General features: G+C 42.1%; 1 protein-coding gene across 1 annotated transcript in view; it reads right to left on the reverse strand.

Annotated features, from left to right (window-relative positions):
* Positions 1 to 3,124: 3,124 nt before the first annotated feature.
* The window catches only part of EXD1 (exonuclease 3'-5' domain containing 1), a 63,535-nt gene continuing 47,394 nt past the window's right edge, over positions 3,125 to 19,265 (reverse strand). Inside the window, exons 11-12 of the mRNA XM_054972057.1 lie at positions 13,917 to 14,108; positions 3,125 to 3,733 (exon numbers count right to left, since the gene is read on the reverse strand). Of these exons, the coding sequence (XP_054828032.1) occupies positions 3,344 to 3,733; positions 13,917 to 14,108 (582 nt within the window). The 3' untranslated portion in view covers positions 3,125 to 3,343. The remainder of the gene's footprint in view (positions 3,734 to 13,916; positions 14,109 to 19,265) is intronic.

A 19,265-nucleotide genomic window follows, 5' to 3' on the forward strand; every position in this document is an offset into this window, starting at 1 on the left:
ATCGCTCCTCAGAGGGTTTGTTAATTTCCTCTTTGCATCCACAAAGGCTGTCAATTATTAACAAACACTGAAGAATGTTGGGGGCTTTGTAGAGAAGTGAAATTAACAAACCCTCTGAGAAGTGATCTAGCAGGCTCTATAGACAGGTGAAATTCAAACTTTGCTTCCTAGCTAACATTGCGTCTCTCTTCACTTGAGCATCATGTAATTCGTCTCATGTGGTTTAGCTCCCAGTTCTCCAGATTAGAGTCCTCTTGCTTTTAACCACTACACCAAACACCCCACTGAATCGAGTGACGATTCTTGAGGACAGAAAACTTCCTCTGGAACTGGAATGACAGGTGCTAGAGTAGAATGACACTCCATGAGAGAAAAAAACTGTTACAGGCCTAGAATGACAACACAAGAGTCTCTAGGAATAGAAAATGAGGTCTCGGACTGAAATATTTTACTTTATATTCCATCTTTCTCCCCAACGGGGACCCAAAGTGACTTACATCACTCTCCTTTTTCCATTTTATCCTCACACCAACTCTGTGAGGTAGGTTAGGCTGGGTGCATGTGACACCTAATGTCAACCAGCAAGCTTCCATGGCAGAGTGAGGATTCAAACCTGGATCTCAGATGTCTTATGCTCTAATCACTACACAAGACTGGCTCTTGTGGTTCCTGGTAGTAAGTAAGAAACATGCTCTGGGACCAGACTGGTGATCCATGGGAACATAAGAATTTTGAGGGGTCTGTAATAACAATCCAAGAGTGGAATGACTGTCCCTGATCATAAAATACCTGCTCTGAGACTGGAATGACTTGTCCTCAGAATGGGGAGTAGAAAGCAGTTCTGGGCATGAAATGAAACCCCCTGTAAATGGGGCTCCCATCATATTCAATGGGCCTTTAGGCATCTTCTATTGTTCCCAATGGCATTCTTGTCATTCATACATGAGGGGAGGTAGTCATCCCATTTAGGCTGAGTCTACTCACCTATTTAGGCCTACATCTCCCAAACCCAAGTAGCCACTATCCCACCTCACCTGCTCTGGCAAAAATGGACTCCTATGTAATATGTGCCAGTGTCTACAGAGTCACACATTTTTACTTTCATTTTAATAAATTATTTTTAGATTTCAATTGATGTTCAGTATTTTATTATGTTACATTTTCCAATGAAATCTTAAGTATAGTGTCATCTTTTAACATACCAAAGAAATCACATTCTAGGGCAGTTAGGTATAACCTATAAAGCGTCTTAGAAAATATTTTTCGGTGATAAAGTAATCATTTTAAACATAATACACTGCAACCATTTTAAGAGAACGCAGAAAAAATGTCCAAGCAAAAAATAAAGAGTATGTTTATTACTGAGATGTAATTACCTGCATTTAAAAAAAATACATTTGTTCAAATCTCAAAGAACGTTTAGCCCTTTATTTTGAAATCTAATTTCAAAGTATTTCCCATATACTTCATTGGGAAGTATTTCCAAAGTAAGATTTCCACAGGATTCCTATTTATGTGTCTCATATTTGTTTTGAAAATACAAATGAAAAACCTTGCATCTAACATAATTAAGGCTGTAGCTCTAAACCTTCATTTTTGGACACATGTCTATTGAAATTAGTGGTACTACCTCAGAAGTAAACATGACTTAGGAATGATCTGTAAATGTTTCACTACAAAATGTAACTTGCAATTTCCTTTATATAAGTGCCTGCTGTTATCTATGGGTACGTCATGCAATACAGAACTTTCTTCTTTGCCCTGGGGGTAATTCCACAGTCCAAAATGGAATGCACGCAGTATTGTTTCACAGTCCAGAATGGAAAACATTCCTGTTCCAAATACTGTAACATACATTAAAGTCATGCAGGGGAGAAAAAAAAACACCATTCTGAATTAGTTAATTATAACTGCCCCAAACAATTAAATGCTTTTGATACGTTAAGGATTGTATCTACAAGATTATAAAAAAAAATACACATAACACTCACTACCACCAAAAAGACAAGGGTTCAAAACTTCCCCCTTTTGTGCAATTACCATTACTGAAAATCCACAAACTTTAATCTTCATTAGGCATTTAGAAATATTCTGTTACCACAAATATCGGAGGCTCTTTGGAATGATTTAATCTGAGTCTACAGTGGTAGAGCAGTAACATTCATTACATTTGCATAAAGAAGTTGTGCGCAACAATAAAAACCTCACTATAAGATCTTTGTTCTTGGAAGCTGGCAAACAAGAAATGACAACCGTTGGCAAACTAGAACAACAAAATAGTAGGAACTGGGATAGGAAGAGGGCAGCTAAATTCTGAAGGTAAGGCAAAAGTAATTGCTGAGTCACCTTCCTTCCCTTTCAGTCTTATAGGAGGCTCCAAAGCATAACCTCCAGCTGCTTGAAACAGGATTCTGGTTCTGTGCAGTGTTTGACAAGGTTTGGTAAAATGTTTCGAAAGCCAACAAACCAAAGGTGGGAACGGTCACAATTGAAAACCAAGCTGAAGTGAAAACGGACCGTGAAAGGACGCAAATTCGTTTCCAAAGTTCTTTTATTGGTTCATCTCAGGCAACGTGTTGTACATTCAGTTTAGTAATAATCATACAGGGAGCAAACCCCCACGAAGAGTTGGGGGTTTCTCCCGGCGGGAGAGTGGCAACGGGTGTGCCTGGCTAAGTATCCCGTTTCGCTATATACACGCTTCTTCAAAAGCCTCCATACATTTGCCAATGAAATCTATTTTTTATATGAAGCAGGAGTCGAATAACATGTGAATTTCCTTATTTTCCTCCTCTCCAGGAGAGGAGATCGAGAAAGGATAGAGGTTTTGCCCAGGATTAAAATAAGGAAATTCACATGTTATTCGACTCCTGCTTCATATAAAAAATAGGTTTCATTGGCAAATGTATGGAGGCTTTTGAAGAAGCGTGTATATAGCGAAACGGGATACTTAGCCAGGCACACCCGTTGCCACTCTCCCGCCGGGAGAAACCCCCAACTCTTCGTGGGGGTTTGCTCCCTGTATGATTATTACTAAACTGAATGTACAACACGTTGCCTGAGATGAACCAATAAAAGAACTTTGGAAACGAATTTGCGTCCTTTCACGGTCCGTTTTCACTTCAGGTTGGTAAAATGTTTCTACAGAAGGTAAGGCAATCTTGCACCCTGAAATAAGACCTGAGAACTATTCATTTTTTGAAACAAAGAGGCAGAAATTGCAGTATCTGGTATGTCTTTATCATCTCTTGTTTGATTCCTCTTTTAAAGTCTTTCTTTGTGGGCTGAACTTTGGAGATTGTCCCTTTCCCCTTGCCTCAGTCTGTTCTGATGCTGATTTACATCATTTACTCTGGAATTGGTCACAGCTTACAGAATCCATTGTTTCTGTTTCAGAGTTTACATGACTACCCCCAGCTGCGATACTATGACTATCCCAGTTATTTGTCCCCCTCTCTTCTTTCATAGAGGTGTCCTGACCAACTGAATCCAAGAAATGGTCAGGGCTGGAACTGGATGTTATCAGAAATGCTGTCCTATTCAAAGGAGTGAAGCCGGTGCGCTCTCTCTGGTTTCCCCCTTTTTTTGCTGTCCTGCTCTCCACAGGCCCCATCAGTGTTCTAATGAGGTGGCCGTCTTCATTCTGCTCAAACTTCTGCACTGCTTTTTGTCTTCGAAGCTTGTGAAAATCTGCCAACTGTCGTAGCTCTTGTGGTAACTCCATGCAAGAGAACTGATTCACACAGAGAGATTATCAATAAACAGTAGGCATCTATCATTAACACTGTTCATTTCATGAAGAGTTAGTACATCTATACATGGAACAAAACATGAAGGGAATAATTCAATTACCTTTGCTCTATGGTATTTCTACATTTTAAAAGCCCCACTAAATGAAAAGCTGAGCATTCTGTGCTTAGTAGGTTATTCCCAGAGTGCTCATTTGCAACTATGTCTAATAAATTGTAGTGGGGAGAAAGTAAGCCACAAAAGAAAAGACTGAAATATTCCTTCTGGTTTTATAATACAGAAAGTATACAAACATAGCTTGGCAGGCCCAGTGGTTCAACAGTGTCAAAAAACACACATGCTTTTACTTGAACAGAAAAAAAAATCACAAAGAAGAATTTTACTTATTTTTATAAGTAATTATTATTGCATGGTGGCCCATCTTATCTGTTTCCAAACAGAGAATCTCATAGATGGTTTCCATATGGGAACAGGCTTCTGTGTTTGCCCTGTGGTGCTGCCAGTAGCAAGGAGGCTTCCACATGCAATGTTTCCCCACAGTTTCCATCAACGGCCATTCCCACTCCCCTCCAACCAACAGAGCCTTTTCAGCTGTTAAAGAAATTGACAATTATATATCCACATAATCTAACAATCTGTGTTTCAACTTAATTGAATTGCCAGCTTTCATTTTTTTTAAAAAGTCTCTAGTCCCTTTCACTGCAGAGATATTCCTTTTCCCTTATATCTCCACAACAAGAAGTATTAGACTCATTTTTTTAAAAAAAAATAAAGGCTGGGAATTAAGAAAATCTGTTATGCATTTTGTTATTGATATAATAATATTAAACTGCTGATTAAAAAAAAATCCCTCTGGTGGCAGGCAGGGGGGAGAAAAAGGCTACCCAGGGACATCCATGCTTTACTGCAAACTTTCCTTAAACTTCTCAGTTATGCAGGTTTGAGATAGATCAGAGAAAAGCTGGGAAAATCCTGGGAGGGGTATGAATGCACCACAATGCTGTGAAAAAGCAAGAACAAACCTGCTTCCCAACAGCATTGAACCGGAGACAAATAACTAATGTGGAAATAGGCATAGTAGACTAAGCTGAAATCATGAACAGCTAGGGTATTTTTAAATTACAGAACAGATATAAAGACCCACATTTATATAGAGTCAGTTATGTGATTAAAACATATAAAGCTCAATTGTTTGCATTTTTAAGTCTTTTTCTTTATTAACACTAAGTTCCTTCAACCTGAGGTCTTGAACCAAGCAGTACAATATTTATAAAATCACAGATAACATATCAGTAACAAGCAGAAAAGAACATACAGAGAAAATTATACCAACAATACGTAATATATAACAAAGGAATCTCTCAAAGTTAAATAAATAAAAGATACTACAGTAGAGAAAAACCTGGCAACAGCTCATGTTACTGCAGGGTTAACATCCGCCAGCAAAAAAGATACTACTTGGGGCTCAGTAACAGATTGGTATAGAAGGATCAAGAGATCCTGAAATGAAGACCAATGGTCACAGAATAACAAAATGTGATCTTTAAAAAGAAACAATTTTTATTGAGAATTTTAGACAAATTAATAAAAATAAAGAGAAAAAAGCACAGATCTAAGAAAAAATAAAAATAGGAATACCAATTTTCTCTGTGAAAGATATGTAAATATTACATATTATACACTAACTTTGAAATTACCATGAGTAAATAGTTCTCTTTTCCCTCTAAACGTTTTTCCTACCTCCTAATCTTCAAAAGCACAAAGCATCAGTTCATTTATTTCTGTTTCCTGCAAAAAGTCTATAAGGGGTTTCCAGATAGGAATATATTTCTCTAATGTCTTTTCCCTGATCAAAAACACAAGTTTGGCAATCTCTGCAAACTCCATCATCTTCATTAGCCATTTCTGTGTTGTAGGTAGGGGTGTGCAGCCCGAAAATATTCGGGTTTCCTACTTCGGGAACACCCAAAACCTGAAGCGGCAAGCCACTTCGGATTCAGGTGTTTGAATCACTTCAGAATGCTACATGAAGATTTGAAGCATTCCAAAGTGACTCAGGGGGCTGGGTTTTCTCCAAGCACCCCCACGCCCCCACCCATCACCCCCCTGCTGGTTTAAGCACTGGTCCCTTTAACTATCAGCTGGCAGGCAGCAGGGGGGATCCCCCCCAGCCGCCTGACAGCTGATAGTTTAAAGGGTCCTGCTGCTTGCCGCCCCAGCGCACCACTTACCTTACCTCTGATGGTGGGGGTGGGGAGGATGAGGGCCTCCTCCCCTGCCTTGCAGACCTGCAGCAGAGGAGAAGGGAAAAAACACCCTTTCCGCCCCTCAAATGGCAGCCGTGGCAGGGCAGGGCAGAAGGCTGCAAAGGGCCCTCCTGCCCCTCAAATGACAGCCACGGCTGTCATTTGAGGGACAGGAGGGCCCTTTTCGGCTTCCTCCGCTGCAGAGCAGGCAGTGAAGGAGGCCAAAAAGGGCCCTTCTGCACTTAAAATAACAGCGACAGCTGTCATTTGAAGTGCAGGAGGGCCCTTTCAGGCTTCCACCGCTGCAGAGCAGGCAGCAAAGGAGGCTGAAAAGGGCCCACCTGCACCTCAAATGATAGCTGTAGCTGTCATTTGAGGGGCAGGAGGGCGCTTTTAGGTTTCCTCCGCTGCCCTGCAGGCCCACAGGAAAGTGGAGGAGGCTGCAAAGGGCCCTCCCGCCCCTCAAATGACAGCCATCTCTGTCATTTGAATTGCAAGAGGGCCCTTTTCGGCCTCCTCCACTGTCATGCGGGCAGTGAAGGAGGCCAAAAAGGGCCCTCCTGCACTTCAAATGCCAGCCGCAGCTGTCATTTGAGGGGCAGGAGGGCCCTTTTTGGCTTCCTCCGCTGCAGAGTGGGCAGCAAAGGAGGCTGAAAAAGGCTCTCCTGCACTTCAGATGACAGCCACAGATGTCATTTGAGGGGCAGGAGGGCCCTTTTTGGCTCTATCCCGTTGCGCAGGCAGTAAGGAGGCCCAAAAGGGCCCTCCTGCACTTCAAATGACAGCCACGGCTGTCATTTGAAGTGCAGGAGGGCCCATTCAGGCATCCTCTGCTGCGGAGCAGGCAGCAAAGGAGACTGAAAAAGGCCCACCTGCCCCTCAAATGACAGCTGTAGCTGTCATTTGAGGGGCAGGAGGGCGCTTTTAGGCTTCCTCCGCTGCCCTGCAGGCCCACAGGACAGTGGAGGAGGCTGCAAAGGGCCCTCGCGCCCCTCAAATGACAGCCGCGTCTGTCATTTGAATTGCAGGAGGGCCCTTTTCGGCTTCCTCCACTGTCACGAAGGACAGTGGAGGAGGCTGAAAGGGCCCTCCTGCACTTCAAATGACAGTTGTGGATGTCATTTGAGGGGTGGTAGGGCCCTTTTTGGCTCCCTCCCGTCGCGCGGCGGCAGCGAAGGAGGCCAAAAAGGGCCTTCCTGCACTTCAAATGATAGCCGTGGCTGTCATTTGAAGAGCAGGAGGGCCCTTTTCGGCCTCCTCCGCTGCAGAGCAGGCAGCAAAGGAGGCTGAAAAGGGCCCTATTTGCCCCTTTTCAGCCTTCTCTGCTGTCCTGAGGGCCTGCAGGGCAGTGGAAGAAGCCTAAAAGCCGTGGGTGCCATTTGAGGGGTGGAAAGGGCATTTCCCCCCCCTTCTCCTCTGCTACAGGTCTGCAAGGCAGCGGAGGAGGCCTTCACCGCCTGCCCCCAACATCAGAGGTAAGGCAAGTGGGGGGGCTGGGGCCAACGTTCCCGCTAACGTGCGCTCGTGTGCAATTGTGCACGAATTTTTACCACTCAGCGCACAGCTGAGAAGCGCAGCGCACAGCAGGCCCACCTGGAGGGCTTGGTGTAGCTCCAGCCCTGGTGCCAAAGAATTTCCTCTCCTCCATATCCACCGAGCTGCCTTTCAGCCCTGGTGCTGGGATCCAGAGAAGGAGGCAATGGTGGGTGGATGGCCGAGCTGCCCCTCCTCCGGTCCCACCCAACAGGCTCTCTGGCGCCAGGAGCTGGAGGAGGCAAAGATGATCACAGCCGTAGTGGACGCAGCAATAGGTGGGTTGGGGGGTGGGCGCCTGCATGATCTTCCGTTCCTGGCGCCGGGTGCAGGAGGAGGCCGTGGCGGCGAGTGGGGCGGGCAACCGCGTGATCTTCCTTTCCCAGCGCCGGGTGCAGGAGGAGGCCACCGCCACGGCGAGTGGGGTGGGCAACCGTGCGATCTTCCCTTCCCAGCACCAAGTGCAGGAGGAGGCCGCTGCAGTGAGCGAGCTGGGCAACCGCACGGTCTTTGCTTCCCGGCGCCGGGTGCAGGAGGAGGCCGCTGCAGCGAGCGGGGTGGGCAACCGCGCGGTCTTCCCTTCCCGGCACCGGGTGCAGGAGGAGGCCGTGGCGGCGAGCAGGACGGGCAACCGCGCAATCTTCCTTTCCTGGCGCCGGGTGCAGGAGGAGGCAGTGGCAGTGAGCAGGACGGGCAACCGCGCGATCTTCCTTTCCCGGCGCCGGGTGCAGGAGGAGGCAGCGGCGGCGAGCGGGGCGGGCAACCGCACTGTTCTCCATTCCCGGCGCCGGGTGCAGGAGGAGGCCGCCGTGGCGAGTGGGGCGGGCAACCGCACAGTCTTCCCTTCTCGGCGCCGGGTGCAGGAGGAGGCCACCGCAGCGAGTGGGGTGGGCAACTGCGCAGTCTTCCCTTCCCAGCGCCGGGTGCAGGAGGAAGCTGCAGAGTTGAGCAGACACTCGCACAATCTCTCTGTCCCAGCGCCAATTTGCTCAACTCTTGCAGTATGTCACAGCCAGAACTGAACACAAGACTCCTGGAGAGTTCTGGCTAGCACAGAGCAGAGGAAAGCAATTTGAAAGTTGGCACACAATTTAACAGAAATTCTGTATGAAGAAAAGGAAAATGACATTGACAATCATTATAAATCTTATGTCAGCGGAACTTTTAAGGACTTGGTAGCTCACTCCTAAATCCTTAAGCTGATTGAAGCAATAACTATTGCCTGAGTTCTGAGCTCTATGCAATGGTCAGATAAATTCCACCAAAAGTGGGGAGTATAATGTCCTTCAAGGTCTCTGCCTTCTCAGTTAGCACCAGTTTTGCCTTTTCTGGATTCAATTTCAGTTTGTTTGCTTTCATCCATTTGACCAAAGCTGTCAGACAGTGACCCAAGATTTCTACCACATCGTGTGGTGATTTGGATAGCAAGATATAGATTTGAGTGTCATCTGCATATTGATGGCATCCAGTTCCATAGCTATGAATGAGTTCTCCCAAAGGCTTTACATAGAGGTTGACTAACACGGGGGACAATATTGCACCCTGTGGAACCCACAAGATAATTTCCATTCTGCAGATAGCTGGTCTCTGACACTGACAAGTTCACTCAATGAGAAACAATTTAAACTAGTCTTGATACCCACTTCTACCTCCATATGCCTCAATAGGATGGCATGGTCTACTATGTCAAATGTGCAGATAGATCCAGGAAAAGCAATAATGAAGCATGGCCTTTATATTCAGGCTTATGTGCTAAAAAAAACACAAGAGTGCAAAGAAAAGGGAAAGGTTAGGCCTCAACTTCCCAGAACAGGAGATATATTTTTCAGGAGCTTTTTAAAGACTTTCAAGAAAGAGAAAATGCTGATATGAGAAGGCAATGAAATCTTGAGAAAGGAGCACCTAGAGAAAGAACAAGGTGTGAGAGGGAAGTAACCTCAGGGTTGTTTGTATATTTGTTGACTGAAATACATTAAAAGGGGGGGGGGCGCTCACAACTTTAATACATGTTATTGTTTCAGCTCATGAAGTAGATTTTTTGCTCACAGCACTGCACAGCTTAGAGGGAACATTGGCTGGGGCTGGGCCTGGTGAGGGGCTGGGGGTGGGGCCTAGGGCTATGGGGGTGGGAGGTGGCCTGTTTAAAGGGTCCTGCTGCTTGCAAGGGGCAAGACCCTTTAAACTATCAGCTGTCAGGTGGCTGGGGGGATCCCCCCCGCCGCCTGATAGTTTAAATGGCCCTGCCAGCTTGCAAGGGCAGGTCCCTTTATACTATCAGCTGTTACTTTAAAGGGAACTGCCGCTTACAAGGGGCCCTTTAAAGTTGCTCCAAAGCAACCCGAATGTTTCGTGGAAGCTTTGATTCGGGATTCCCAAATCGGGGCCATCATACTGGCCCCGATTCGGGAATCCCAAATCTTTACAAATAGGGTCCTATTTGTGTATTTCCCCGAATCAGACACCCGAAGCGCACACCCCTAGTTGTAGGTAATATTGTAGCTTTCCATTTTTGATCATGTAACAGTTTCACTGCTGTTGTCATATAAAAATAATGTACCATGAGTAGTTTCTAGCTGTTTATCCATTTATCCTAACAAAAAAGCCTCCAGTTTCATTTGCATATTAGTCTTTAGAATCTTCGGTATAATTAAATGTATTTGTATCCAGCTTGGTTACAGATTCAACGTAGGTGATAAAATGTCCCCTCCTGCTGTTCACATTTTCAACATCTATTCAAAACATTTGTATACATTTTTGCTAATTTTTCGGGTGACATATACACATTCCACATTGGGGTTCCATAGGCAACTTCCTTCTTTATCTATCAGTGATTCATAGCTCGGTTGATGAATTTTCTTCCTGACTGCTACATCATAATAGGCGTTAATGGGTGACATCAATGGGGAATTTGGTGGGCTCAGTCTATTTCTGCATTGAAACCATATTTTAAGCAGACCATCTCTTATAATGTGAGTCCCATCTTGTTTGAGAATAGATTTCCATGATTTATTAATCCATAATTATGGATACCTTCCTTAGCATCCGCTGTTTCGAATTTAATCAGTCTGTTGCTAGGATTCATAATCCAATCTGTTATCCAAACCAGCGCTGCTGCTTGATGATACAATTTGATGTTCGGTATGGCCAGTCCTCCCCTATTTTTTTCATCTTTTAATACTTTAAATCTTATCCTTGGCTTCTTCCCTTTCCATATAAAGTCATTTATAGCTTTCTGCCATCTGTTGAGAATCTTTTGTTCAATGTAAATTGGAATAATTTGAAAAAGGAAATTTAATTTAGGTAAAATATTCATTTTGATAGCCGCAATTCTTCCTAACCATGAAATATTTAAATTTTGCCATCTCTGCAAGTCTTCAGTAATTCCTGTCCAAACTTTTTGATAATTATCTTTATAGAGGTTTTCATTTTGTGAAGATACATTCATCCCTAAATATCATATTGGCTTGGTAGTAATGGTACAGTCAGTTATGCGTCCAATCTTTTCAGATTCCTCTTTCATTGTCAAGAGTAACATTATCTTTTTTTTCTTCTTATTCAGTTTATATCCAGAATGCTGCCGGAATCTTGATATTTGCTCCATTACATAAACCAGGGAGGTATGTGGATTTGTCACTGATATAACCACATCATCTGCATAACTTTTTATCTTATGCATCTCTTTTCCCTCCTTTATTCCAACAATTCTACTATCTTCTCTTATTCTCACTGCCAAAACTTCAAGAGCAAGTATAAACAATAGTGGTGAAATTGGACAACCTTGCTGTGTTCCTTTTGTTATTTCAATCTTCTTCGTAAACGAACCGTTAACTAAAATTGCAGCTTGCTGTTTGGTGTAAATACTTTGAATCCAATCAAAAACTCAGTCCCACAATTCATTCTATGCAACATCTTCATAAGAAACTTCCAAGAGACATTGTCAAAGGCTTTCTCTGCATAAACAAACATAAATGCAGTTTTTTCACCTTTTCGTCTTGAATGTTCAATTGCACTAAGGAGGTATCTGATATTATCTTTCATATACCTCTTTGGGACAAAGCCTGTTTGATCTTCATGTATCACCTCAGATATGCATCTTTTCAATCTTTGAGCCATTATTACTGTAAATTATCTTGTAATCCATGTTCAATAAAGATATAGGCCTGTATGATTGGGGTGTAATGGATCAAAGTTATATTTGTTTCTTGCCACGTTGGAGGTAAGATCTTCTTAGTTTGTATCTCATTCATCACCTTCTGCAATGGTATAGCCAATATATCCTCAAAAGATTGTAATAAGCAGTCGTGAATCCATCCAGACCAGGAGCTTCTGCAATCTTCAAAGTTTTAATTGCAGAATTTATCTCTTGTATCGTTATTGCTTGATTTAAAATAACTCTATGCTCATTAGTAAATTGTTTAATTGGCATCTCCAATAAATATTTCTCCATTTCGTCTTCATTTATTGATTCTTCTTTGTAGAGATTTGAGGGAAAAAAGCTCTAATTTGTTCTTTCATTTTCTGATCTCTGTAAAATAGCTGGTTGCCTTCCCTAATTCCTGGTATCCTTCTCTTCTCTGACTCCTCCTTCAGACAATACACTAAGCACCTTCCAGGCTTGTTTGCAACTTCAAAATGTCTGTGCTTTAAATACTTCAACTTTTTCTGAATTTCTTCGGTCTCCAGTAGATCCAATTTGTTCTTCAGCTGCTTAATTTCAACCCATATTCTTCTATCCCTTGTTCTTTTATTATCATGTTCCAGTTTTTTCAATTTTAGGGTTGGATTATTTCTTTCTTCAAACTTTATTTTCTTCTTTTTGGATGCTACTGCCATCAATATTCCTCTTAGATAGGCTTTACTTGCTTTTCAAATTGTTATAGGGTTGGCATCATTTGTCGTGTTTATTCTAAAATAATCAGTTAATTCTTGCTTGCATTTTTGCAATACATCCTCATTTGAAAATAAAGTATCTTCCAATCTCCATCTTCTTTCTCTCTTATTGCCTGTTTGTGATCCACTATGATCCTTGGGTGAATTTCTGCATTTTCTACCTGCATCAAAAGACTCTTAGATATCCAACACATCTATTCTGGATTATGTTTGATATCTATCTGAGAAGAATGTATAATCTCTATCCTTTTTATACAGCGATATCCAGGCATCCTCTATTTCCAAAATTGACATATAACTGAATACACATTTAGGCAGATTTTGTCCTGTCCTTGTAGATCTATCAATTTTACAGTTCAAGAAACCATTAATGTCTCCAAAAATTAGAGTCTCTCCTTCTTGAAAATCTAAACGTTTCTTGAAAAATCTCTCATAAAATTTCTTCTGGCCATCATTTGGAACGTATAAAGATACCAAAGTCCATGTTTGTCCACGAGATAATCTTATTTTCAAGGCCACATATCTCCCATAATCATCTTTTAATTCTTGTAAAATTTCCAACTTTGAATTATTGATATATATGGCCACACCATTTTTCTTAAATTGCAGTGAAGATGAGTAAACCTTACCTAAGTTTTTATAATTTAGTAAATACTCTTGATCTTTTTTAATGTGGGTTTCTTGAATGCATATAATATCTGCCCTTAATTTCTTCAATTGATTAAACGTTCTTGGTCTTTTAGTGGGAGAATTGAGTCCATTTACATTAACTGAAATTATCTCATTCATTTTTCTTCCTCCTTCTTTTTCTTCTTCTGCTTTTGTTTACTTATTGCTCCTTTCTCTTTATCTGAGGAGTTTGTGTTGTCTGTACCCGATGAATAGTCTTCAGACAGCACGCTACCAGTCTCAGGGAAAGCACTTAGCTGATGTTCCCTCAAAGTTTAATGCATATTTTCTGAATACAAATGTCTATTAAACATTCGAGCACAGTTAATACAAAGCATAAATATCAGGACTCATTTTTGATGGAAGATGTGAAGTAAATCTGAATGCACTGAGACAACTATCGTCTCTATACCAATATGCTTAATGTTAAGTAACCAAAATGGCTAGGGGACTAGCGGCACCTTGAAGATGAATACATTTTATTCCAGCTGTAACTTTCATGGACTAGAATCCAGAGCTGAAGAAGTGGGTTCTACTCTACAAAGATCTATGCTGGAATAACATTTTGATAGTCTTTAAAACCTTGGTTTCTTTTTATCATAACAGACCAATAAGGCTACTCCTCTAGAATGAGAAGAAAGTACACATCACAGGAAAAAAAAATCCCTCTCCAACCCATTAATGAGATGTTATACATATAAAACATTTCCGTTGGAGTTGAAATTATGAATGCATATAGCATTCAAACTCAGATCTGAATTAAGATGAGAAGACTGGCAGAAATAAGGTATCACATTATCCCACTCCTTGGAAATCTGAGGAACCTACCTCTGTGCTTCCCAATGGGTCGGCAGACCCTTCCCGAAATGCATTTAGGTATCCATCAACCAAAGTTGTTAGATCAGACATAATTTCATCCAAAAGCATCATACGAAGAGGGAGAAGGTAGACTGTTTCCAGAGCCAACACATCCAGCAATGCAGGTGGAAGGGGTCTCATAAACCACACATCAGGGTTTCTCTGTATGCCCCAAACATAATGGCAAATGTACAATTATTTAAACAGTAATAAGAATGGTTACAAACATCCTTCCAAAATTGGATTCGTAATTTTCAATTAAGTATCATGGCTAAAAGACTGATCTACTGAATCAGGACATCCTCGGTTAGACCTTGCCTATACTGTCAGCTTCCTAGGTGGTTTCCCATAAGACTCTCACAGTCCCCGCCCCCATCGTCAATATAATATTGACCTACTTTACAGGCATCTTGTATTCTATGTCTTCATACAGTAAACAGATGTAAACATTTTCAGAAAAATGACTAGATTGGACAAAACACGACTGATGGTGACTCAAGTAACTTTGGTGTTAATTTTATGTCTCTCTTTGTTGTACCAAGGCCAGTACCAAACAAAAAGTAATGGATATAAAACACTCTCTGTCTTTCACTGAGCTCCATTGAGTTTCCACATCAGCTAAAAGAGATTGCAAAGGAGGTGCTAATAGCCTCCTGGGCCAAAGACAATGAAATAGCAAGCTCACAGCTCTGGCTGAAGACAATTCCTGGAAAAGGAATGCCGGGAATATACAATCAACAAGGTCTTCAAAATTTATAACCGAATTTTTAGTGCAAAGTGTGCAAAAGTGCAGTGCGCCAATCAAATAAATATAATTTATACATACAAGTAATAAATATGAACATTCATTAGTCCGTATTATTCATAAGCGAGCAAATAGATGGGAGCTGCAATAATGCTCCCGCTGGAAATAAGTGGAGAGTCTTCAAAGAGAGGGAAAAGTGATCACAGTCCAAGTCAAGATGAAAAACTGACGTGCCGACGGGATTATGCTTGCATATTATACCATTCCCGTTTCGTATTGACAACTTCCTCCTGGGCACAATTATTGGACTGAAATCGATATAGAGTCAGTTATTAGTTATTAATTACATTTTCTTTAAATCAGTAGTAAATGAACATTGCTTAGTAAAAAACTTACAGATCACCGTCCTGATAGTCTCCAGCTTAAACAGCTCACCATAAAGTATTCACATTGCTGGCATAAATTACCCTTTATCACGGACATGTGTTACAAAGGGAGAGGGCTCTGGTGTATATACAAACGTTGGCATCATTAACTCATTAAGAACGTCATCCTGTCATTTAAAGAAACATGGACCAGTACATTGATACAAACTGCTTCACATAAAAATACATACACATGCATTTACAAACCTACACATACAACGAGAGGTCAAGTTAACCATAGGAATGAAATATAACCATATGTGAGGAATACGGAAGGCAAACGGCGCTGCTCTAACTCATAGGCCCTACTACCCAAAAACACGAATAATCTATCTCATTATTCAGCCCGTGTGGTGCCAAACTTCCCAACTGGAATATCCATTTTGTTTCTAGTTGGAGCAACCTCTTAGGACTATCTAGAGTGTAGGGTTCCTGGATCATGTCCACTACTGTGACTTTAAATTCCTGAATCCTGTGGTGACGTTCTATGTAGTGTTGTACCAATGGTGCCTCAGTAATTCTATTCCTGATCCTTGAGAGATGTTCTTGGATTCTGGTTTTAAGGGGGCATGTAGTGCTACCCACATATATAAGAGGACAACTACATTGGATTACATAAACCACATGTGATGTTTTACATGTAGAAAAACCATTTGGTCTACCTGGTCCATCCCTAACTACTTCTTCAAATTTTGCCATGAGGCTGCACACATTGCAGTCTCCACATTGGAAATGACCCCTAGGGACTGGTCTATTCGATCCACTAGTATCACTCCTTTTTAAACTCGGATGTAGTCAATATCTCTTTAAGGCACCTCGTGCGGCGAAAGCCAATGGCTGGGCTGTCCTCACATCCCACAATATCATTAAGTAAATGCCAATGGCTGCGCACAATTTTGCAAATCGGAGTTGCTAGTGGTGTATATTCAATTGCCCACTTCATTTGCCTATTGCCCATATTGGTCTTGGGGTAGAGTAATTCCTCATGTGGGGTTCTGATTGCTCTTTCTCTAGCAGCAGAGATTGCAGGGAGCGGATAGCCTCTGCTTGCGAGAGCGTTTCCAAGTTGAGTACTGCTCTCACAAAAATCCCTAGGATTAGAGGAGTTACGTTTAAGCCTTAGGAACTGGCTGACTGGAATATTAAATTTTAATCGTTTGGGATGGAATGATGAATAATGAAGGTAGGAACACCTATCCGTGGTCTTTTTAAAGGGACGTACACCTAATTTACGCTCATTGATTCTGTATATTGTCACATCCAGGTAGTTGACATTTTCTGCACTCCCTTGCCAGGTGAACTTAATGTCCTCACTAATGGTATTAATCCACTGGCCAAAGTTCTTTGCCACGTCTGGAGTTTCCACAATTGTGATAATATCGTCAATATAGCGTCGATAATACACAATCTGGTCCCTATATGGATTAAAGTCCCTATTTAGGATATAGTCCTTCTCCAACTGTGCCATATAGAGGTTGGTGATACTGGGCGCGGCAGCGCAGCCCATCGCCACCCCTTTAACTTGATAGTAATAGTCTCCATAAAATTGAAATAGTTATATTCTAATATAGTATCTAAGATGTTAAGAAGAAAAGGGGTGGTAGGGCACTGAGATGTTCTAGATAATAAAGCTGACTGCACCACTGTCCTCGCCCCCTCATGGGGGATCGATGTGTATAATGACGTTACATCAAGTGTCATCATAAAGACTGAGCGGGAGATGACCAGTGGTTCTAATGTAGAGATCAGATGCATGGTATCTCTTAGGTAAGCATCAGTTTGGACCACTAATGGCTGGAGAAAATAATCTATGTAATTAGATAGGGGTTCCAGTATGGAATTGGAGCCCGAGATAATAGGCCTCCCAGGTGGTGGGAAACCTGTCTTATGAATTTTTGGCAGCAGGTAAAATACTGGGGTCCATGGGCTCCTATTCTGCAAAGCCTCATACATTTTTTTATCTATTTCATGGCTCATTAAACCCTCATCCAGAACGATCTTAATTATTCGCTGGATATGGGATAAAGGATTGGCAGCAATTTTCTTATAGTCCGTGGTGACAGATAGCTGTCTGGTGGCCTCCTGAATATAATGAGCAGTATCCAATATAACAATGCCCCTGTCCTTATCTGCCGCTTTAATTACAATATTTTTATCTGTTCTAAGTGAATTCAATGCTTGCCATTCACATTTATTCAGATTATTGGTCCTAAACCTACCTACCCTTTCCAGATGATTTGTATCTCGTAATACCACCCTTTCAAAACAATCAATCGAAGGGTCTACAATTGGGGGACAAAAGGTAGATTTGGATCTAATCCCAGCATGTGGTGGTGCCTCTGGTGTATTACCAAAAAATCTTTTTAATTTTATGAGTCTTATAAGCTTATACACGTCCACTCTAGTGCTAAATGGGTCATATCTTGGCACAGGCACAAAGCCCAGCCCCTTATTCAACACGGCTTTTTCTGTGGAAGTAAGGGGTCGGGACAAAAGGTTAAAGACTAGGTCCTCGGTTTGAGCTGTTTTCTGGAGCGTGTATACGTTCTCCCTAAAAAATTGCTCCTAGGGGGATAAGGTACACTCCGATTTCTCAGGCTCCTGGTACTAGTCCCCTCATCTCCTGAGGTATCAGTTTCTGAGGGCTCAGTCGTCTCGAACTCTGAACCCAGTGTAAGATTTTTTGCCCAGGTTACCCTCCTGCGGGGTTTCACATTGGCATCCTCTCTCCATGCATATATTCTACCTGTCGTGTAATCCCTCCTGTCTCGCTCAAATTTTCTTCCTTCAGCTTCTCTTTACTCTTTGATGGTACGGTCCAGGAACCCTACACTCTAGATAGTCCTAAGAGGTTGCTCCAACTAGAAACAAAATGGATATTCCAGTTGGGAAGTTTGGCACCACACGGGCTGAATAATGAGATAGATTATTCGTGTTTTTGGGTAGTAGGGCCTATGAGTTAGAGCAGCGCCGTTTGCCTTCCGTATTCCTCACATATGGTTATATTTCGTTCCTATGGTTAACTTGACCTCTCGTTGTATGTGTAGGTTTGTAAATGCATGTGTATGTATTTTTATGTGAAGCAGTTTGTATCAATGTACTGGTCCATGTTTCTTTAAATGACAGGATGACGTTCTTAATGAGTTAATGATGCCAACGTTTGTATATACACCAGAGCCCTCTCCCTTTGTAACACATGTCCGTGATAAAGGGTAATTTATGCCAGCAATGTGAATACTTTATGGTGAGCTGTTTAAGCTGGAGACTATCAGGACGGTGATCTGTAAGTTTTTTACTAAGCAATGTTCATTTACTACTGATTTAAAGAAAATGTAATTAATAACTAATAACTGACTCTATATCGATTTCAGTCCAATAATTGTGCCCAGGAGGAAGTTGTCAATACGAAACGGGAATGGTATAATATGCAAGCATAATCCCGTCGGCACGTCAGTTTTTCATCTTGACCTGGACTGTGATCACTTTTCCCTCTCTTTGAAGACTCTCCACTTATTTCCAACGGGAGCATTATTGCAGCTCCCATCTATTTGCTCGCTTATGAATAATACGGACTAATGAATGTTCATATTTATTACTTGTATGTATAAATTATATTTATTTGATTGGCGCACTGCACTTTTGCACACTTTGCACTAAAAATTCGGTTATAAATTTTGAAGACCTTGTTGATTGTATATTCCCGGCATTCCTTTTCCAGTTTCTGACTACCCGGGGTTTCCCTGCTCTTGTTGTTGAAGACAATTCCTAGCAAGGAAGAGAGATTTGAATGCTAGACAGAGTCTTTTCCAGGAGACTTCAAGAAACACTTCTTTGACCACCCCCAGGGGGTAGGCAAACAGAGATAAACCTTCTCAGCACAGGGAGGGAGGCTCTCTTTAGCTGATTCCATCTCAAAAAATAGAGCTTCCACACCTGGGTTCCTGCTGACAGCGGCCCCCATAGCCTGATGGATCCAACTGGTTTTCATATGGCATTGAGGGATTTTCCTGATGGCACTCTGGTCAATATCCTGGTTGACCGGTGGAATAAGGAAATGACCCAGGCAATTGGCATAATTGCTCCTAGGAACTCTCTCTCCTGTCTAAGAGCCCAGGCATCCCCTTGGTTTACTGAGAGGCTGGGGATAAT

Source organism: Eublepharis macularius, chromosome 2 (genome assembly GCF_028583425.1).
Source record: "Eublepharis macularius isolate TG4126 chromosome 2, MPM_Emac_v1.0, whole genome shotgun sequence".
Lineage (NCBI taxonomy): Eukaryota > Metazoa > Chordata > Lepidosauria > Squamata > Eublepharidae > Eublepharis > Eublepharis macularius.